Source organism: Corvus kubaryi, unplaced genomic scaffold (genome assembly GCF_017639235.1).
Source record: "Corvus kubaryi isolate FWS band 111438036 unplaced genomic scaffold, C.kubaryi_AGA036_p1.0 75, whole genome shotgun sequence".
Classification (NCBI taxonomy): domain Eukaryota; kingdom Metazoa; phylum Chordata; class Aves; order Passeriformes; family Corvidae; genus Corvus; species Corvus kubaryi.
In genome coordinates, this window is record NW_024582062.1 from 929332 (window position 1) to 950655 (window position 21324).

General features: G+C 40.1%; 1 protein-coding gene across 1 annotated transcript in view; it reads left to right on the plus strand.

Annotated features, from left to right (window-relative positions):
- Positions 1 to 6302: 6302 nt before the first annotated feature.
- PRDM2 (PR/SET domain 2) overlaps positions 6303 to 21324 on the plus strand; it is a 66272-nt gene continuing 51250 nt past the window's right edge. Inside the window, exons 1-4 of the mRNA XM_042051312.1 lie at positions 6303 to 6376; positions 13403 to 13476; positions 19939 to 20056; positions 20320 to 20423. Coding sequence (XP_041907246.1) covers positions 13468 to 13476; positions 19939 to 20056; positions 20320 to 20423 — 231 coding nt within the window. The 5' untranslated portion in view covers positions 6303 to 6376; positions 13403 to 13467. The remainder of the gene's footprint in view (positions 6377 to 13402; positions 13477 to 19938; positions 20057 to 20319; positions 20424 to 21324) is intronic.

A 21324-nucleotide genomic window follows, 5' to 3' on the forward strand; every position in this document is an offset into this window, starting at 1 on the left:
GCCATACCCATCCTTCTGCAGACAGCTTTTTTAAGCTAAAGGATTAATCATACTGAAATTCCCAGCACTTGGTTTTGTTTGACAACTTCTGACGGATGCAGAAGGTAACAGGGGATCTGTAACTTGACACCAGGTGCCATAATGAGAAGGCTGAATTAATGCTTTGTACACTTTTCACAGCTGCAGCGTGGAGGTATTTATGGATAAATAAACCGAGCATCACACTGGCCATGTGTCTTTGTCCAGGCCTTGTGGATTTAGGCATCAGACCAAACCCACAGCTCCCCCTGCTCTGCAACAAACAGTTGGGCTGCAATACAAAGATCCCCATTCAATCATGGAGCTTGTTCAGCTCTTCCAGGCTTGAGAAGTCAGATTTGCAGACTCCGGTAAATGCTAAGCTGGCAAATGTCTTAGCAGGCAAGGAGTGCTGTACATTCCATGCATTTTCAAAGCTGTGTTCTGTCTCCAGAAGGCAGTTGGCAAGGATGAGTGATTATTGACAGTTCAGAACCAAAACCAAACAGTGACATCCAGAAAAAAAGAGGAAAATGGAAGCAGAAGGGAAAGTAGAGAACTGCAACTCTTTGTCTTCACTAAAATTTAATTTTCATTCACATTTCCAGCTTGAGCTAAAATCGAACAATGGACTTGCCAGCCTGCGGGGCTACTTCAGATGTTAACCCACATATTCAGATGAACTTGCATCAGGGGAAAAAAAATCTTAAAAATGTTACAGCCTTATCTTCCAATAGGAAAAGCAGTAAGAGTGATACTGATGGAACAAGTCCAGTGGCAGCTGGGTTTTGAAGGGGAAAATGGTAGAAAGAATCTGTCCTACTCTTCAGAGAACCCTGGGGCTTCTTTCTCCTGTGCAGAACTGGAAGTTATCTAAGAACATGGATTTCATTGTACTACACAAGCCCTTTAACTAAATTTTCTTACAATTACTGGTCATAGCGTGAAGGAAATACTGACCAGCAACTGTGTTAAGTCATTGATTAGAAGTGGGCGAACCTAAATCCTTATTAAAACACTCCCTTCTTCCCTCCAGAATTACCAAACATTTTCTAACAAGTCAATTTTAAACATACTGATGTTTGTCTTAGGAAATCAGTAATGTATGTCTCATTTGAGCTGGGAAGCAACTCCATTTCCTGCCTTTATGAACCATGTTATCCTCAAATAACACATTCGTTTGAGTCCTGTGGTTATTTTGCCTCATGACATTTGATTCATCCTATGCAGGAAACAGGGAAGGAATTAGCAGGTTCAGCAGGTGTGCTTAAGGGAAAAGAGACAGGAATGTCAGCTCTTCCTCATTTCCTATCCACCACAGGAATAAACCCCACAGGAGTTGAATAAGCAGCAATAACTGAGCACTGTGTAGTACATTCTAACTTCCTTCTTGAAGGAATGTCCTTTTCTGTACATCAGGCACTGAGGCAATTTACTGAGAAATAAGGACAGCCAGAGCTGTTTTCCTGCCTACACCCATACAAATTGTTTAGACAAACCGAATTGAGAAAATTCCACTTCTCATCACTCAGACAAAGCTTTAGATATAGGTGGTAGGAGAGATTTTGACCTAAAAGCCAGCCCTTAAAAAGGCAAGTTGTATATAAAAAGCACAGCTCACTTTTACAGTGCAGCAAAGGCTGCCTGTTATAAAGTAGTGAAAGAATTTATTTGGTGTAAGTTGCTGTTTGAAGTTCTCTCTGTGATCCACACCTGGACTTAGCCTGAGGAAACTAATCCTGGCATTAAGATCTGTGTCCTTGTAATAGACAAAATATTAATGAGATCATGAAAGCATACATTACTATTAACCACCTCTCACAGGGAGGCAAACCCTGCCACCTGTTCATTTAAACCTGGAAAGGCTGAAGTCAAGAAATGTTTAACTCATAACTATGAAGTTTCTCCTTGAAAACAATTTTCCTAATGAATTCTTGTAGCTCATTTTGTCATGATTAATACTTAACTTACTAACACAATAAGCATGCTTGACTGAGGGGAAAGTAGCAACAGAATCATTGAGAAGGTAAACCATGCTTGCATTTCGTGCAGAAAAGTCAGCAAGAGCCACAAGAATGACTTCAGATTTCATACACCTGACAAAAACCAGTGGGTAAAGAAATGCACAAGCAGAAAGACTCCTCACTGCAGACTGATACAGATGCATGATAACTGCACACTCAGTAAGCTGTACCTGAGCCCCAGCTAGTGGTGGGAATTACTGATGGCATTTTTACAGGAAAAATGAACATGTTCATAACAGAAAAGCTTCAGATTATTATGTATTGCCTCCTACTCATCAAGCCTGGTTTTATTTTTAAAATGCTTCCAACAAAACAAAAGCTACATATTGGTTACTCACAGTTTGCTTGTACCATCTATACGGCACTTTAGTCATTCTGGCTGATCCAGCTGCTGGAAGTTGGAAGAAGCAGGAGTGCAGACAACGAGATGCTTTCTTAATTCTTGGTGCTATTTTTATCCTCTGAGCTTGTCGCTATACAATTAGTAGGCACCAAAATCAAGAGTTGAAAACAATTCTTACCTGCTTTACTTCCATGAAGTACTGCCAACATATTCTCTCAACATAAATATTTCTCGATTAAGTAAGTTTAAGTGATTAATTCAGCTAAGAAACTCATGGTCATCAATTTTCTGCCCCCGATCCTGTAGTGTTTGAATCAGTTTATAGAGACAGTCCTAAAACAACTACTCTAGTTTGAGTAGAGAGATTGTCCAATGTCATTGACAAATTTACATTTCAGTGAACTTTATCTTTACCCCCGTGCCGCTGTTGGTGTAATTGATACAGATGAATTGTAGCCAGTTAGTGTGAGTAGTACTCAGGAAATGGCTACTAAGTCTGTGTTAGTACAACTGCCCCAACCCTGGAAGTGTTTTCAAGGCCAGGTTGGACGGGGCTTGGAGCAATCTGGTCTAGTGGAAGATGTCCCTGCCCATGGCAGGGGGGTAGAACTAGGTAATCCTTAAGGTGCAATCCAACCCATCCTATCAAATCCTACAGAATTTACCTGCTTGACTGAAGATCTCAGCAGCTGTCACATTCTGGAGAGGGCAATGATCAGTCTTGGACAGGAGTCATCTCTTGTGTAAAAAAGGGGAAAATTCTTGGGATCACAACCTGTGATCAAGAGGGAATGAATCAATGTAACTGACTTAACACCCTTCCCCTGCCCCATCAGATATCCTGGTTACCCTTTTGCTAAAGTTGGTCAAATGGGAATTGTGGGAAAGCCCCCTAAAGCAGGATATAGAACCCAAATATCTAAGACTAACTAGGTATGACCTATGATCAATTCCATGAAGTGGTCCTGAAAGGGGAGCACTCCATAGCTGTAGGAAAAGCAGCGCTTGTGCAGGTGAGGAATTTTTGTACAATGTAACAGTTGAGTGACAACACAGACAAGAGTGAAAACCAAACCATGAGATAGCTGAGTCGTGAAAGCTTGGAAGTTGCTTTAAGCTGTGAAAAATTAGATTTCTGTAACAAAACCTGCTACTGATGCAGGCTGTAGAAAGCAGAAATGAGGACTGTGAAGGACCTTGAGGTTAGAAGGGCTCACCTAAACCAGCAGGAAGTGAAAGGAGCAGGAATATTTAATGCTTGAGTCTTAAGAGTCCCATTCTCCAGTACATTTTGAGCACAACTTCCCAAAATAGCTTAGCAGTTCAGTTGATTCTTTATTTTCCAAAAATACACTTCTAGAAAAATATTGTAGTATTGCTTAAATTCAGAGCTATTAATAACCAGTAACCCGAGCAGTTCAGTCTTTCCCAGAGCCATAGCATGCAGCACATTGTCTTCTATGTTTATAAGGACAAACCAGAACAGCACAGAAAGTTATGATAAAAGAGACCTTGTCCCATTTAACAAGAGAAGATCTGGCCATACTGGTATCACTGGAGTCCACCTACTTTCAAGGCTACTTTAGACCATCTCATACAAAAATCTTTTCTAGAAATATTTTTTCCTGCCACGGCTCACTAAGATTTTCACACACAAGAAATTGATTTTCTCTAACCCATGAGTCACCTTTTCAGTCACCCTGAATATATTCAGTCAGACACCCAAGATTTACAAAAACGTTTTTGCTAGTATTTGTCTCTTCTGTGTGCTTACACACCTCCAAGTAACCAGAAGAGCTTATTCATCATTTCAGAGAGCACAACAGCAGTAATATCGATGTTTTCAGAATACAAAAAATTAAGTGCTCAGAACTTTAATCGAGATCTGTAGGCTTCTCTGACCACCTGAAAGTGTAAATTGAAAGTGCAGGTCCCCTGGAACACCACCAGATGGTAGATATTCTCAGTATAAATGTGGGGAAAATAAGGATGACTTGTATACACAGGTGGAGAAATGTTATCACTTCTGTTATTTGTTCTACTTTTGGGAAACCTTATACTTAATCTTGAAGGTAGAAAGGTTCATATTCTAGCTAGTTTGGTATGTAATTTGTTCTATGTTTTTAATTTTTCTGTTACAGATAAAGGGCTCTAACATGTTATATGGGAGCCTTGAGTTTTCTTAAAATAACCCCCAAACTTACACAGGTGTAACTAGTCTAGCTTAATTATAAAATTAAATGTTAATACAGCTAAATTAGAATTAGTCAAATAAGTCAAAGTAGTTTAAACATATTTGAGCTTTTCTTACTACTAAAATTAGAGGTTTCAAAACTGATTATGGTGTACCTACACAACATTGTGTAATACAAATGCATCCTGAGTATTCCAGGTGGGAAAATCACTGTGTCCTGTTATTTTTCAGTCTGCTGTTGCTTGCCAAAGCTAAGCATCACTGCAGAGGTGTTCAAATTCCCTGGCAGTGTGTGTCTTCCAGATGTATGAAAGGTTATTTTTGCAGCTATGTGTCTTGGAAATATGGTGGATTGTTCTTAAAAAACTTCGTTTTTATAAGAGTGGACAGACAGGTGATTTACTTGGCTACTTGTTGAGGAAACCTTCCAGCTTCATGGAATGTAATAGGATTCCTCTGTCCTGATGCTATATGAGTACTTTTTGTGTCCAGCCTTACTGACAGTTTTAATGTTACTCATTGATGTAAATAATCAAATAAATGTAAAACATTTCTGAACTTACTCTTACCTGTAACTGTATTAATGTCTTCCATTCCCCTAGGTGGGGATTTTCCTCTGGAAAAATGGCAAATTCTTAACAATTCCAGTCCTAGCCTGGGAGGAATACACCTTCTACTGCATTATGCATAGAACATTCAGGGGAGAGAGAAAATAAGGGCAGAGACACTGTTATGTCCTGCAGTACAAATACAGACATCTCCCAGGAGGTGATTATGGAAGTTTTTTTCCACTCAGGTACTTGCTCAGAAATTGCAGTGAGAAAAACTTGGTTTAGATGGAACAGTACAACTGATAAGCAGCACAAATGGGTCCCAACCCAGAGACAGCCTGGGCCCCTCAGGGCTGTGAGGGTCAGTCCCCACATCACCTCAGGGACCCAAATAATTTCCCCTCAGCCACCTCATCGGCTTTGTTTGTTTGTTTGTTTTCAGTCACAGGTGAGAACCTTGCGGAGCGGCTTTACTACAAAAGATGAAAAAGACTAAAAAAAAAAGCAATGGGAAAGAGAACCTGGAGAACCTGTTGATTGTCTGGCAGAGAGGGTTATGGAGATGGCTGGGGCATGTGGTGTGATCTGAGGGGGGCTCAGCGGATGGAGGGGGTGGAGGGGATAAAGGGAGTAAAGAGGCTGAAGGGGGTGAAAAGGGATGAAGGTAGTGAAGGGGATGAATGGGGGGAAGGCAGTGTTGGGGATGAAGGCAATGAAGGGGGTGAAAGGGGTAAGGGGATGAAGGTGACGAAAGGAAGGAAAGGGGTGAAGGGAATGAATGAAACGAAGGCGATGAAGGGGCTGTTGCAGATGTTGGCGGTGAAGCCATTGTAGGGGATGAAGGCAAAAGGGGCTGTTGGGGATGAAGGTGATGAAGGGCTGCAAGGCAATGAAAGGGAGGAAGAGGCTGTTGGGGATGAAGGCAAAGAAGGGCTGGAAGGGGCCGTTGGGGATGAGGGGAATGAGGGTGATGAAGATGATGCGGGGCAGGCAAGGGCTGTTGGGGATGAGGACGATGAGGGCGATGAAGGGCAGGAAGGGGCTGTTGGGGATAGGGGCGATGAGCGGGATGAGGGTGATGAAGGCGATGAGCAGGACGAAGGCGATGAAACGCAGGAAGGGGCTCCGGGGGTCCCGCGGCGGGCCCTGCCCGCGGCCTCCCCCCAACGTCACTTCCGAGGCTGGAGACAAGATGGCGCCCGGACGGTGCCGGCGCTGAGGCTGCTACGCCGCCAGCGGGGCCCGGGTGAGCGGGGGGCGGCGGGACCCGCCGGGCGCAGCCGGGACGGGCCGAGCGGGCGCCGGGCAGAGCCGGCGGCGCAGGGAGGGGGCCCGCGGAGGCTGCTGCGGGTGCGGTACCGCCCCGGGGTCCGCGGGAAGGCGGCGGCCGGGGGCGTGAGGGTAGCGGCGGCAGGTGCGGGACCTGTGCCCGGCGGGACGCGGGAGCGCCTCGGGGAGGGGAAGCGAGGGCGGAGGATGGCGAGAGAGGCCGGTTGGAAGATGATGCTCCATCCCCTGGGCGGCTTTTTCAATTTTTTTATCTTGAAAACGCTGCCTCGGAAGTGTCGGCTGGCTCCGGCCGCTGCCAGCCCGATGCTGAGAGAACTCTGCTCTTTCAAACTGTCTTCAGAAGTTCTGGCACTTCGCAGGCCCCAAGGCTCGCCTTCTGCCAAGCTGGGTGAGCAGGGCTCGAAGAAATTAATTCCAGAATTGGTTCCCTCACTGCAAATGTCCGTCTATGAATTATTCTCCTAAGTCGGAGAATAATTTATGGTGGTGCAGTAGTAGCGTGGGGGGAAAAACATTTGGGGTGAGATGAAAAAAATTCATGTAAGACATTTAGAACAGCTCAAGAGATGTATCTTAAGTGCATTTTTTTATTTGAAGCCGGAGCAGCCTGTGGAGCATTGCTGATAACCATCTCATGGGCAGGTAGCTGAAGTATTCAGTGAAGTTTCCAGTGGTTTCAAATTCATATGAAGCTGTAGAATTTCCATTCCGAAGCAGTAAAGAAAACTTTAAGTTGTTTTCAGCTGTTGAGGAGGGAAGATAAGGTGGTGTAGCTGCACCTGTTAAATGATCATTCAGTGGCAAGAGAACTACTCTTCTTATTTCACATTTCAGTGAGCAGCAGTGGACAGCTCTAGAGAACAGCAGGGCTGCTTGTGCTTCTGATGCTGCCCCAGTTTGCTGTTCCTAGTCTGTGCTCTGGACTTTGAGCATGTTATTTGGATGCAAAGTCTTTTCCAGCTTATTCAAATATACTAAATAGATTAGGGGAACTGGAGAGGTACAGCAGCATGGTATATAATTATTATGTTCCTCACCAGGAACTGTAGCGATAGGACAAGAAGTAATGGTTTCAGACTGAAAGAGGGGAAGTTTAGGTTAGATACATGGAAGAAATTCTTCCCCATGAGGGTGGGGAGGCCCTGGCACAGGGTGCCCAGAGAAGCTGTGACTGCCCTGGCAGTGTCCAAGGTGGGTTGGATGTGGCTTGGAGCAACCTGGGATAGTGGAAGGTATCCCTGCCCATGGCAGGGGGTGGGGCTGGATGAGCTTTAAGGTCTCTTCCAGCCCAAGGCATTCCATGATTCTATATTGTTGTCTTATGACACTTACCACATTTCAGTAAAAATGATGAGCATGTTAAGAATTCAGGGCTGCTTTCCTTGGTGTAGAGAGAGATTTCCAACTGTGGAAAAGCATGGTGGTGAATCAGTGAGAGCATTGGCACTCTTCAGATGGAGATCTGCATCACTGATAGATGAGGGAGTGACTTTTAAGAAACAAAAGCACTTTTGGACTTGCAGAGACAGCAGTGAGAACCATGTGGAGGTACCTGTTGGTTTTCAAAGATATGGGTCCCAGGATTTTCTGGGACAGCAGTGCCTCCACAGTCCATGGCATAGACCATAAAAATGTGGCACTTACGGTGAAACCCTAGTTATGTTAACTGAAGGGCAAATCATTACTTTGAATACAGTATCTTTGCTAGAAATGCCATGATAAGTACGGTGTTTGGAGATTCCTGAGTTGTTGCTTGTTTTATGGGAATCCAAAGAACAGCTTTCTACCAGCGCAGCATGGAAGGTGGGGAAGAATGTTCCAGTACTTCTGTGCATTTGTATAACACATCCATTTTTCACTATTGAAAATTTTCTTGAGAATGGACGGGAAGTAAAGGAGAACATCTTTTTCTGTAAAAACTGAAATGGCTCTGGAAGTCCATCCTGTAATGCAGTGATATCCCCATTTCACTTTTACACATAAAAGCCTTGATCCTTAGGGGTAAATAAGTAATATGAAGTGTGTTAAAGGGAGATGGTGCTTACTGCATGTCTCTCTGTTGAAAACAGAAGTTCGGAGTGGTTTAGACAAGGCAAACCTGTTTAAAGTACTGCAATATCTTTGCTGTTGAACTTGTTAACATGGAAAGGGCAGATATGATCTTGATACTTAACCCCCCAAATGACATAATTTCTTTTACCAATGTATTTCTTCTCCACTGAGAATAAGCTGAAAAATATTTCTTCTCTGCCTCTGTATAAAACATGCTGTAGTCAAAAGTGGGAGGATGAGTCCTGTGTTGTAAAAGGAAATGACTGAAATCGGCTTTTTCACATAGTAGTAAATCAGCAGAGTACTTACCTGAGAAAATTTTCATTGGGTTTTACTGCATTTGCGAGTCAAATTAAAGTGCACTCATATCTGAAGACTGGAAAGGTGTTTCTGCATATTTGCATTTGTTAGAGACTTGTTATTTTCTGTTGACTTCTCTTGACTAGTTGATGTTTGATTAAGAAACTTGGGGTTTGTGTTGTGTTGGTAATTTCTTGGCTTATTTTCATGGTTACCTGAATAAACCTTCCTGGGGTATAACAGCTTATTTGGCTACGTGGCAGTAAGCAAAGCCTTTTTTCCTATTGGACAATAGGTAATAGATTTTAGTGTTTAGAAAATCATTGTCTGCCCTTTTTTTCTCTGGTCTTATTCAGGCAGCCTTGGGTAGCTGAAAATGTCTTTGCATTTAAGTGCCTGTCAATAGAAACAGGGTGCCCTGTCACATGCATATTTTAATCTTTAAAAACTTTATTTTTTTAAATTGGCAAGCTTTGTTTCACCGAATGCATGGAAAATTCATGGATGAGAGTATTTCAATATTGAATTGAAAACATATAGATGTCCTGATGTTTAAAAAATGGTCATGTGCTGCAGCTAGAAACTAAAACAAAGCCAAGAGCTGTGTGATATCCCAGCCTGAACCCCGGTCATTAGGAAAACAGGCCATGGAGACTTTCAAGTTGTTCCTGGTTCTCTAATGAACATGTTTTTACTGGAGCAGTGACGTAATGCATGTCCCATTTTCAGCTTCCAAAATAGGATTGATACTCTCATGCCTGGTTTTTCTTTTCTCTGAATTGGAAGCAGCATTCTCTTTCAAAATGCTCTTTGATTCTGGGATTTAAAAAACCCCCACATACAGCAATGATAAATCTAGCTTATAAAATCAGAAGATAGTCTACTTAGTAAAATCTAGGAATGCTGACTAGTCTGTTTCAGTCTGATTGAGTCGGAAAGGGATAATCTGCAGTGCTGGTTTTGAATAAAATTACTTGCTTTTGTTTGCAGACTTTATTCCTAAGAAGTTATAGGTTTTCTAATGGAATATTTAAAATTCTGAAGCACAGATTCAGAAATAACGTCAAAATACTTTTTGCTTTAAGCATTTTGTTTTAGAGACCACAGTGTTTCCTTAAATACAAATGTCTTGTATATTCTTACCTGAATAAATATAATTTGTTGCCTAAAACTGAGCCTTTCAGAAAAATAAGTTTTTCTGAAGCTCTAAGATAAGATGATCTACTGCATCTTTTCTCTTACTTGTTTCCCAGATGGTTTAATGTCTTGAGTAAGTGTGTAGTATTTTTGTACTCACGAGATATAGAAGTAAGTAGTAGTTTAAAATCAATATGACTTGGCAATGTTTTCTTAGAATTAATTTTGAAAATTTGGGTTGCTGGTGTGCATGCTTCACTTTTGGGATAGAACCTTTATTATTCTTAGGGATTTCAGTGAATGGCTGAAGTTCACTGTGGTAGATGTTATTAACAATACTCAGGTCTTTAATAGTTTATATTGCTGTTGAGTTTGGAGGAAAGGTTGGGTGAAAATACTTGTTACCTGTATTTGATGGAGCTGCTGAGTGACTTTTTCAAAGTACTGATGCAGTTGTGGACTTTAAAGTTGCTAACTTTAAAACTGATTTAATGGGGCCATCATTGTGCCTTTAATAGATGACAGATTCCCCTGGTGACACATCAGAGCAGCATGGTTTTCTTCGGGGCTTTCCTGGGAAATCCTGCATACAGGACCTGACTGTGTGTACCTGGGAATTCGTTAGTGTACGGAGCCAGAGCTTGTTCCTGCTTGCAGTGACAAGAGTAAAGACCTTGTTGGTACTCAGTGATTGTGCTGGGAACTAATGTTTGGGCAGCAGTTGTAGAATTCACTTAATAATTTCTTGAGTTTGTTGAACTTTGTGTACCAAAAGTTAAACCCCAAGTTTACTGTTACAGATGCTTCCGTTCTTACAATGTTTCATTTTGGTAGAAAGAAAACTAGTGGCTGTACACAAGACTGTGTATAGTATTAATTTTATTTATTTTACAGTACAATTAATCTTGCTTTCCACATAGTTGAGTTCACTGTTAACAAAGTAAGTGATGTGGAAGAAGGAAAAAAATGCAGAACTGCAGGTATAAAATTTTAATATGAAGTGTGTATTTTAAATTAATAGCTTTAAAAATACTTGTTGAACCTTTTGGTTTACTACAAATTTAATTTCTCCCCTAATTCTGTTTTATGCTCAAGTGATTCCACTGGTAATTGGTAGTTGAAAGAATATAGAATAGTACAGTCTGTTAGGAATCTGCCTAAACTGTCTTGTGTGGATGTTTAACTACATCAGTATATTAAGATTTGTTGTCATCTTGTAAAAAATACCATTGAGAGGCTTGGATACAACCAGTTGTATAAAAGTTGAATAAAATATTTACAAAATTTGTAAAAATATCATTATTTTTGTTTTGAAAATTCTTTGTTAACTATTAATTCTAAGCAAAATAATTTTGTATTAGTATATGAAAAAGAAGAAAAGTGTATTTTTACTGCTCAAATGAAACAAAATAAGATTTTGTCTGCTTTTCACATTTTTAAAGTGATTTATTTAATAACTGGGCTAAGAAAGTTCAGCTTAGAGGAAATTTTCAGCTTGACAGAACTTCCCTTTAACTCTGCAGCCCGTCACTTTATTGATATTTACTTGTCTCAGATTCTACACATTTAGTGGTGGATAGTGATGGTGTTCAATGTTTGCTTCTGTAAGACAGTCCTTTAAATCCTTATTGTCTGTGTATATCTGGAGCTTTGGGCTAAGTGTGCAGTGTTGGAGATGAGGTGTCTGCTTCAGAGGACTGTCATTCACCACTGTTACATGGGCAATTCCTGCACTTGGGTTCCTAGATTTCTTTCCAGATTTGTGATCAAAAGTGATTATGTAAACAGCTAAGCCTGTGGTATTGAGGGAATTATGATCTTCTGTGAGAGGGAGGAGAAAAGGTAGAAATAGGCAGATGGAGATAATAACAACATAAACTTGTGCCATGGCCTGGTGCTCCTCAGGCTGTGCTCCTGTGTCCATAAAAGGTTCTTGCTTTTCTTGACTTTATGTGAGTAATTGTATAAAAATATTCTAACAGTATAGAAAAATGAGACATTTGATACTAAAAATAAGTTGGGTTTCATACTAGGAAATTATTTGACGCCTCTCTTGCTGCACAAAATATTTTATTTATAAAACGATGTTGTGTGGGTTTTGTCCCAATGAACAATGAATAGGAGTGCTGGGTTTTTCCCCTGATGTTCAGGCCTCAGCTCAAGTACAGAAGTTTATACTGACTCCAACACTGAAATAAGTTAGGAAGTTAGTAATAATGCATTCCAGAAGGAAGGCTTTTCTTTGGATGTGTACAAGCTGTTCAGATGGAGCTCCTTATCCCGTAACTGGTCTCTGCTGGCAAACTTTAAATCCCACAGAATCAGTTGCAAAACTGGAACTGAAATACAGATGTTGCAGCTCTTTGTTTAAATGCTCACGTAGTATGGAAACACCGGGACAAAAGGAGTTAATCCTGGAAGAGCTGTATACAACAGAAATATCATTTCCAAGGACATTTTTCCTTTTCTTATGGATTTCTTAAGCAGTGTAATATTTGAATGATGCTTGGCAGTGTTGTCACTTTTGCACAGCATTAAGAATTCTTTCAGTGCAAAGATGTGAGGGATTATGTGACATTTATTTGGAGTAGATTTTTACTTGAACTTATTTTAAATTAAATGTTAGTACTTATGCAGATTACTTAGTAAAAAAGTTCAGTTGATCATTGTTACAGCAGGACAACTAAAGACAGGGAAGAAATAGCAGTACTTGAATAAAGTGCTTTAAGTGAAGAGGGACCAGTTAACTTCCAAAAATGGGGACGTTAATTTATTGAAAATTCTGTATGACCATGGGACTAAAAGTGCTTTTGGCCTAATTTGCAAAAAAGGCTGTTTTGTATGTGTTGACAAAGAAAGGAAGTGAGTTGATGTCCTTGACCCTTAGATATGGCATCATTCTGATTAGTTTTGCCTCAAGTTGTGAGTTTCCAAATTTGATGCCTGCTCAAACTACGAATTTTTGTCAGGTACCTTTTGAAATCTCAGGCTTCTATTAAAAAGGAATGTAAAATGCATTAGTGTAATAAAATACCTCAATACAGCTCAATTTTAAGGAATATTTTCCTGTTTCTAATATGGAAGAGTAGAGACTCAATACGTACGTTTTTTAAATTTGAAAACCACATAGGGCCTTCCATAATGCTTTGATATAAAATTCTAAAGAGATCTGAATTCTAAAGTTCTTAAAAGTACTCAATCTTGAGCAAACTAACTTACTATAAAAAACAAATGGAACAATCTTACCTGAGCACATCTGTTACATCATCGTTTAAAGTGGGAAAAAGATTAATGCTAGATACCCATCTTGAGATTATTCAGACACATTTGAGCTGTAATAAAAAAGCTGTAGCTCGGAGCAGATTTTTTCTGAAGCAAAATGCTCCTTTTCTACAGATGATTTAGAAAGAGAAACTACAGCTCTGTGTGTACTTTCAGTTCAATGTAAATTTGTACACGGGTACATATTACAATTGTCTGTTTTTCTTTTTAGGGTTCATGTAATCAAAGGAGTTTCTTTGCTGTGTGTATCTTTTCAGAACACAGCAGGAATTCAAAATGAATCAGGTGAGTAGAAATGTAAGACTTTATCAAAATACTTAGAACAGTTAATTATTAATAAGAAAAGTAAATCATCCACTAAAAAAATGTTCTTTAAAATCTTCAGTTGCATTAGATTTCATAATCATCCATTCTACAGTGTGTATGCTTGTGAGATGTCTGTTATTTCATGGATTCAAGGTTTTTGTGAATTCCCTTTAGCAGTGTATAAGTTATTACTCCTGGCACCTCTTCTAAGAACGCCTCTCCAGAAAATTCTATTTCCTCCTGAAGCTGTACGTAATAATTCAGTTCCTTATAAAAGTGGTGTGAAAATTGAAGGCTTCCATTTTTAAAAATCTTTTTATAATCACTTTCCTTTTTCAAATGTGCAGTAAACAGTCTGCCACAAATTTATAGATTGGGAAATCTCACACTTTTCTGGAATCTCCTGGAACCAAGTGGAGAGACTGGGAAAGCATGTTTCCTTTGTGGAGCAGCACTTTGCTGTATGGAGTCACGAGTATCCTGACTGGAGGGTGTTGTTCTAATCAGCATTTTATTCTGCGTTTGTTTATCCAAGTAGTCCATCAGTTTGTCTGTCACACAGCTGTATTACTTAGAGATATAGAAAAAGTATGTGTTGCCTCAAATTTTTCTCAGAAGTCCTTCTCTTTCTGGCTGGTTTTACCAAGCCCCTTTGGCATGGGCATGTGATCATAGGGTATCACACTGCAGGAAAGCCGTTTTTACTTTGCTGAAAAAGTCAGCCATGAACAGAAGCTTTGTGAGTCAGAAACAACCACAATACAGAGTTTTATAAAATGCTTTGTATACTTCAGTGCCTGTAGCCAGCATGTGCTTTTATTATCCTTATTTGATCAGCAGCAGGCCTGAATACAGTTAGCATTTGCTGAAGTGTGTTTTCTGTGAAGTCATAGAAGTATATGCATAAGTAATTACAGCACGGATTGGGTTGGTGGGATGTTTCCTCTTGCTTTTTTTCTCTGATTTAAAGTAAAAACTCTTCAATATGTTTGTACATATTAAAAAGGTAAAAAGCAAAATATAATCTCTATCAGAGTGTTGAAATACTTATTGTAAAAATATATACTTGTTTTATATCTATAGACAAATATAATTTATATATATAAAATAGAAATGACATTTGCATTAGCACACTTTTAAGCATTAATAGTCTATTTTGGGGAGCAGGGTTAACTGTTACTTCAAAATTTTTGTTGAGACTTGAAATTTTTTCACCTGTATGATTTGTTTTGATGCACTCAGTGGCATGAAGCCAGCAGCCTATGGCTCTCTCTGCTTGAGGAATAATCCTGCTTTATTAGTCATTCCAATAAGCTTTGGATTCTACTAAAACTCTGAAAATTGTAGATCCTAATCTGTAATTGTTATCGACTGTTTCGTTCCCATTTGTGTGTCCATGTCCCGTCATGGCCTGTCTGTTGTTGTGTTCCTTCATGCTGATTTGTTTCTAGAATTAAATCAGATTTCTGTGCTGGATATATGACTGCTCTATCATCTCATTTATGCTGTGCTGTGGTGTGTGTCATCTTACAATTAAAGGGTGAGATGACCCTTCCTCTGGGAGTTCTTACAACAGGTTAGGGTCCTCCTTGGTGTTTCTGGCTTTCACCTTTGGCTTCCAAAGCACATGGAGCCCATACGGCTTTTAGTTGTTTGCCTGCCATTCGTATTAAGTTTGTATTTAGCATCAACCCTGTGGTGTTTTTTCTTGCAGTGCCCTTGTCATTTCATTCACTGTTGACAAGTTGTAGTGCCAGGTCTGTATAAGAAATGTTTTTGCCTGATGCCAAACATCTTTCAAGTGGTTTGTTCTCATATTTCTTTGATTCTGCTTGTCTCTGCTTTTGGTGTGACTTTGGTGACCCTGAAACTAACTGCTCTGGTGTTGATTCGGTTTATGTGAAAAGACTGTTAGTTTTGTGGTTTATCCCACAGAACTCTTGAAGTAGTGAAGGAAAACATTTTCATAAATACTTTGATATGACCTTCTTGTTGTAAGGAGAAGGAGGATTAAGAAAAACCCCATCTGTTGTTGGAATTTATGGTTTTGGGTTTCTTGGAAGATTGCTGTCTCAGGATAGGCAGTATGTGTCCTCTTTTAAAAGGAGATCTTCCTCTAATATGTAAATTAGTTTGTCAGAATAGCTGAATAATTTATTTTAAAAACACCAAGCAAACATGGGGTTTGATTGGTAGCATTTACTACATTTCAGACTGCACTAAGACAGAGTAGAAGGAATTTGGTTGCTACCTGGAAAACAGCATGAGCAGTTACTTAAAACGTGCTGAGGAGTACGGGAACAAATGACACTTGCTCTTGTACTGAAACTTCCTCCCCCCATTCCTTCTGAATTTTTCAATGATTATTTCAAATATTTCCAATACCTCTTTAATTTTCAAGCACACAAATGGTGTGAAATTGTGGCACCAAGAGGGGTAGCCAGGTAAGGTGCCTGGACAAGGAGAGACCTTTCTGCTTTCCTGTGCTAGCTGGCACAACTACTCTTCCTCAACTACCTCTTTTAACTTCTCTGCCATCTCCTCCTTCCCTCTTCAGTGGCATGCTTTCCTTTATCTTCCCGGTTTTCCTAATGCTGTTTCCACCCTAATATGATACCGACTGGCTATCTGTCATTCATTGCACTGTTCAGGATGGTTTCTTTCCTTTTCGCTCCAATTTCTGACCACCTCTAAATACTTGTTGCAGGTGCCTTTTCTACTCTGCCTGTTTGTAACATTATGGACTATTCTGTGGTTGGTTCATAAGTGCAATTAGTTCATAAGTGGTGTAAAAAGTTGCTTAATGTGTTAAAAGGTACTGTCAGAGTGTCTGAACTCTGGATTTGATGCAAACAGGAAAAGTTTCAGTTAAGGCACCACTTCAGCCCTCATAGGATCCTTTGGCATTGTTCTAAAGACACTTCATACCAGCTGATTTAAATGCTAGAATGTAATTTTCTGATTAACTTCAGAGTAAGAAGCTTGAAAGTGAAACAGGCTTTAGGTGTTTTTGTATTCAAACTTGCAGCCTTGGAGGGAGTGAAAAGTACTGTGTTAAGGCTTCAGATAAATGCAAAAGTTGGCTGTAGGACATGCACAAGTGCTCTACCCTTATCAAGAGGTGAATTTTATAAACAGGAAAATAAATCTAAATGTGATTGTTAAGTCTTGGTAGAAAAGTGATTGAAATACAGTATTTCTTTTTGGTAGACAGACATTGCTTGGGGACAAGTTGTGATCTGGAAAAAATTTCAAGTAGCTACATCTAAATTGCAAATAAAAAGAAATTGCACTGATTTGACTGAACTAAATTGTTTATTTTCCTGTTTTGAATTTGATTACTTATTACCATTCATTTGAGGTGTGAAATGCATTGTTGTGTAAAGGCCATATCCAGTTTTCTAGTACTTATGAAATCCATTAATATGACAAGTGTTGGATGGGTCTTAAGTGTTCTCTGAATGTCCTGCTAATCTCTGATTTATGCAGGTAGGTGCACAGTAAAGTTGTGGTTGTATACTACTCTATACAAATACACTTCTTAAATGGTAGAACAGTTTGGGGATATTTATGGTTAAAAAGAGGTGTGACTATTAAGAAATATACCAGGAAAATCAAAGATATATCACAGTGCTGTACACTTCTGTCTGAATCAGTTGAGTCTCACTTTTCAGCTTTGATAGGTTAAAAATTATTTGCAGGCTTAAGATTTTTAACTGTTCATCAGCAGTTGAGGTTTTTAACTGCTCATCAAAACCCCAAACCAAAAACAACACTCTCCAAGGAAACTAAACCCCCAAATGAAACCTAGCCAAAAAAACCATCCTGCTTTTAGCTTCAAACTGGAAGTGCACCATTCTGAGAGCTGTCAGCCACCCTCTTCTATGTCTGTATATAATTTGTTAGAAACCACTGGGAAAAATAGGCTCGGTTCTCCCCTGATGAAATCCTAGGGTAACGTACTGGAAAGATGTTTAGGTTTCTTTGATATGCTGAGAAGAGCACGTTTCTTTTTCAGCTGAGACATGGCTTCATGCATATCAGTTCAAGGCAAACAGATGTCTGAAAATCAGGCTGCTTTCACCAGTATTTTTCCTTTTGGGTTGTTGAAAGAGCAAAATAAAGCTTTGCTCTGCTTTGAATAGACTTCAGCTATTCTAACTAATGAATAAGTATTTCTCCTTGGTGTCTTCACTCTTGGACGGGAAGGGATTTCTGGCATTCTCTCCCTTCCATAGTTTCCAATTTGGGGGTCTTTCTCCCCTACAAATAGCTCTCCGGGAGCTCTCTGTGCAGCTGTTAAGGCTTATGAAGGCAGCACTAGAATAACCTTGCTCTCACTCCAGTTCTGTCATTTTCCTCATTGTTGCAGTTAAAACTGGCAGATTTGTTCTTGTAACTCCACTCAGCAAATTGGGTTTTCGAACGTAGTGAATCATTGCCATAGCAGCACCCTGACGAAGACTGGGTGCTGAGGAGCAAAGGCTGAGAAGCATTATCTCTTTTGCTTTAGAGATAAAAACCATTTGATAGCATATTGAGCTGCATTTTAAAATACATTTCCAGTATATTCAAAATTCAGCATATTTCAAAAGTACTCACTGGAAAATACTCTGAGTATTAGTCAGTATATGAAAACTACTATTGTATCTCTGCTTTATAGGTAGAAGCCAGAATAATTTCCAAAAAATCGGAGTTTATTTGGACAAATTTCTCGGTTTAACCTCTCCTAAAAATGGTTTCAGAGCTCAACTATAACATCCTTAATATTAGAGTTGTTCCTGCCATTACCACCAGTGTTTGTTCCTGACCAGAATGATTAGAGCTCCATGTTAGAGGGCAGGGAGTTTTTTTAGGATATGTGGTTCAATAAAGGCTTAGTTCTCACCAAGCACAGTTCTTTCAGAATGTAGACACATTTTATAGGAAACTTTGCATTCTTGTAACTTTGAAATTTTGGTAATTTCTATCAGAAATAGTGTTTTGTTAATTGTAAGTAGGTAATAGGGAGCAGGTTGTTTTATGACAAGTGTGAGTAGTAACAGTATGAACAGTACTATAAAAATAAGATTGAACCTTGGAGGCTCCTTAAAATGGAACTAATCACTTACTGGGCAGTAAATAATTTATTAGTTTTATATTGCCTATCAAACTTTAATATAAAAATATCTTAAAACTTCTTATATTAATTATAAGCTGCTGGCTAAAGTTCTGAGCTGTTGCTTGATGTAGGAAATGTGACTAACATTTATGATACTGAAATAACTATTTAAATCCCTTTGTTCTCTTTAAAAGCTGCTTTTAGCTTATACTCTTTGTTGCAGAGCAGTAAACTTGACATGCACATACTTTAATCACCAAGAACTGTAGGGACAAGACAAGGGGGAATGGCTTCACGCCGACAGAGAGTAGGTTTAGACTGGCTATCAGGAGGGAATCCTTGACTGTGTGGGTGGGGAGGCCCTGGCACAGGGTGCCCAGAGAAGCTGTGGTTGCCCCATCCCTGGCAGTGTCCAAGGTCAGGTTAGACGGGGCTTGGAGCACCCTGGGGTAGCGGAAGGTGTCCCTGCCCATGGCAGGGGGTGGCACTGGATGAGCTTTAAAGATGCCTTCGGGGGGCGTCACCACTCCAGGGAGGAATCTCCACACACACTGCAAGAAGGGGTGTGTCAGAAGACCCTGTTCAGAAGCGGGCCTGGGCTTTTCTAGGATGAAGTGCTGGACTGTCAGTCAGGTGTCCCCAGGCAGCTGTGCCAGCTCAGCGGCTTTAGGCAGGTTATCAGTAGTATCACTTGTTTGTTCCTTTCTCGGGTACTTTATCAGCTCTGCGACATCTTCTCCTAACCCTCAGGATGTTTAATTTTGGGATTGATGAGTCTGCCTGGTTTTAGCATTATTAAACACCAAAAGCAGCATGACTCCACCCCCCTCCATTCATCACTGATAGCTTTGCAAATAGGGCATTGTCTTACCCCACTCCAGGCAGAGCATCCTGCTACACTGTGGTAGAATAGATGGTGTATCCCAAGTGCAAGTGCTAGTGTCTGCGTTGGAGTAGTTAATTTACTGCAACACTCTCACTTTGAACAGCAGAGCAAATAACTTTCCGGGTTTTTCAATTGTATGCACTTGTTGGAACTTTGGGTCTGGTTTTCTCCTGAAGGTACCTTTTAGTCTTTCTCACAAGGGGTACTTGGTCACTTAAGGCAAGATGAGAAACTATTTTAGTTCGATTTTGGGGGACTGATTAGGCTGACTATGCCTGTAAGTCATCCTTTGAAAAAGGGAAATAAATGATTGCTAATGAATATATGTGGAATTATCCTCAGTTTGGAAATTTTACTTTGATGCAAGTCAGAAGGTTTTGAAGCTCGTGTGGGTTGATCACCTGCTGTGTAGTTGTTTTTGCCTGTTAATGGTGGTTGGCTTTTTGACTTGTAGAACACAGCTGACTCTCCTGTTGCTGTGGAGACCTTGGATGATGTTCCTGAGCACGTGCTTAGGGGCCTTCCTGAGGACGTGAGGCTCTTCCCATCTGCTGTTGACAAGACTCGGCTTGGTGAGTGCTACAGCTGTGAAAAGAGAATGAAGATTTTTACAGTAGCTCACATAAATTGGAGTTGCTGTGAAAGCATGGATCCCTCCTGTGCTGGGTAGAGATGATGTCTGGTGTATTTGTCTGAAATAATTCCTCTTGGGAAGAGTGGACAGCTCCCCAGTCCGAGAGACACATGTAACAATCTTAAGAAATACGAATTGTGAGTAGAAGATTTGCCTGAAATAACTTAGGTTAGTTTTAACTCCTGATACATATCTCCTCAGGTGTCTGGGCAACAAAGTCAATTTTGAAAGGCAAGAAGTTTGGACCATTCGTTGGTGACAAGAAAAAAAGATCTCAAGTTAAGAGCAATGTGTACATGTGGGAGGTAAGAAACAGCCTGTAAATGGAAAAATGGGCCTGTCACCAGGTCAATATTTTGTTTTTAGCTTTTACTTTTTCCAGATATTTTAGAAATAGACTTGATATAAGGTAGTTGCTATCTATTACTGCCATTACTAACAGTTATTTATAGACATTTGGATGGAGCAACCATTCTGAATTACAAAGCTTTATAAACTATTGGCATTGTTTGAAATTGCTGTATTTTTTATATGCTGTGTGTGGATCACACCTGTCCTTAAGAATTTTTTGCTGATCTTTGGTTTGTTGGCTTGAATCCTGAGTGCAACTGAGTGCTGTCAACTGCTTATGAAATTAGGAGGATATGGAATCTCTTAAGGAAGCCACATCACTCCTCATTTTGCTCTTTGAAAACCAGCTTTTGGAGTTTTTTAAGAGTTCTCAAGTGTTGCAGTATTTCTTGTGCTGGGCTTGCCTTGAAGCAAGTGTTGTCTGGGCAGCTGAACTGCTCTGGAAGCTCCACTGGTAGTCAGGAGACCTTGGATATTATGTAGATTCCAAAGTGTAAATGTCATAATCTGGAGCTGAATCCCATCTACAGTGTCCTTAAGGCAGTTCATCACCACTTCCAAAGACTTCTTCAGTCTTTCTGAAGACAAACACAGCACATGGTTTTATCAAAGTGAATAGTCGAGGGGGAGGGGTGGAGGAACTGTGGCATAGAATGTTCTGGAGCATGGACTTTTAGGCTAAAGATACTGATAATGGTCATCCATCCTTCTGTCCCCTTGCCTGCAAAAATGGAACTCCCTAAAACCCTGAAAACATGCACAGAGCTTAGTGTTAACCTCTATCAGAGGAACTGATCTAGGACATTCCCATAAATGCAAATTTCCGTTTAGAAAAGCAATAAAGTTTTCAAGTAT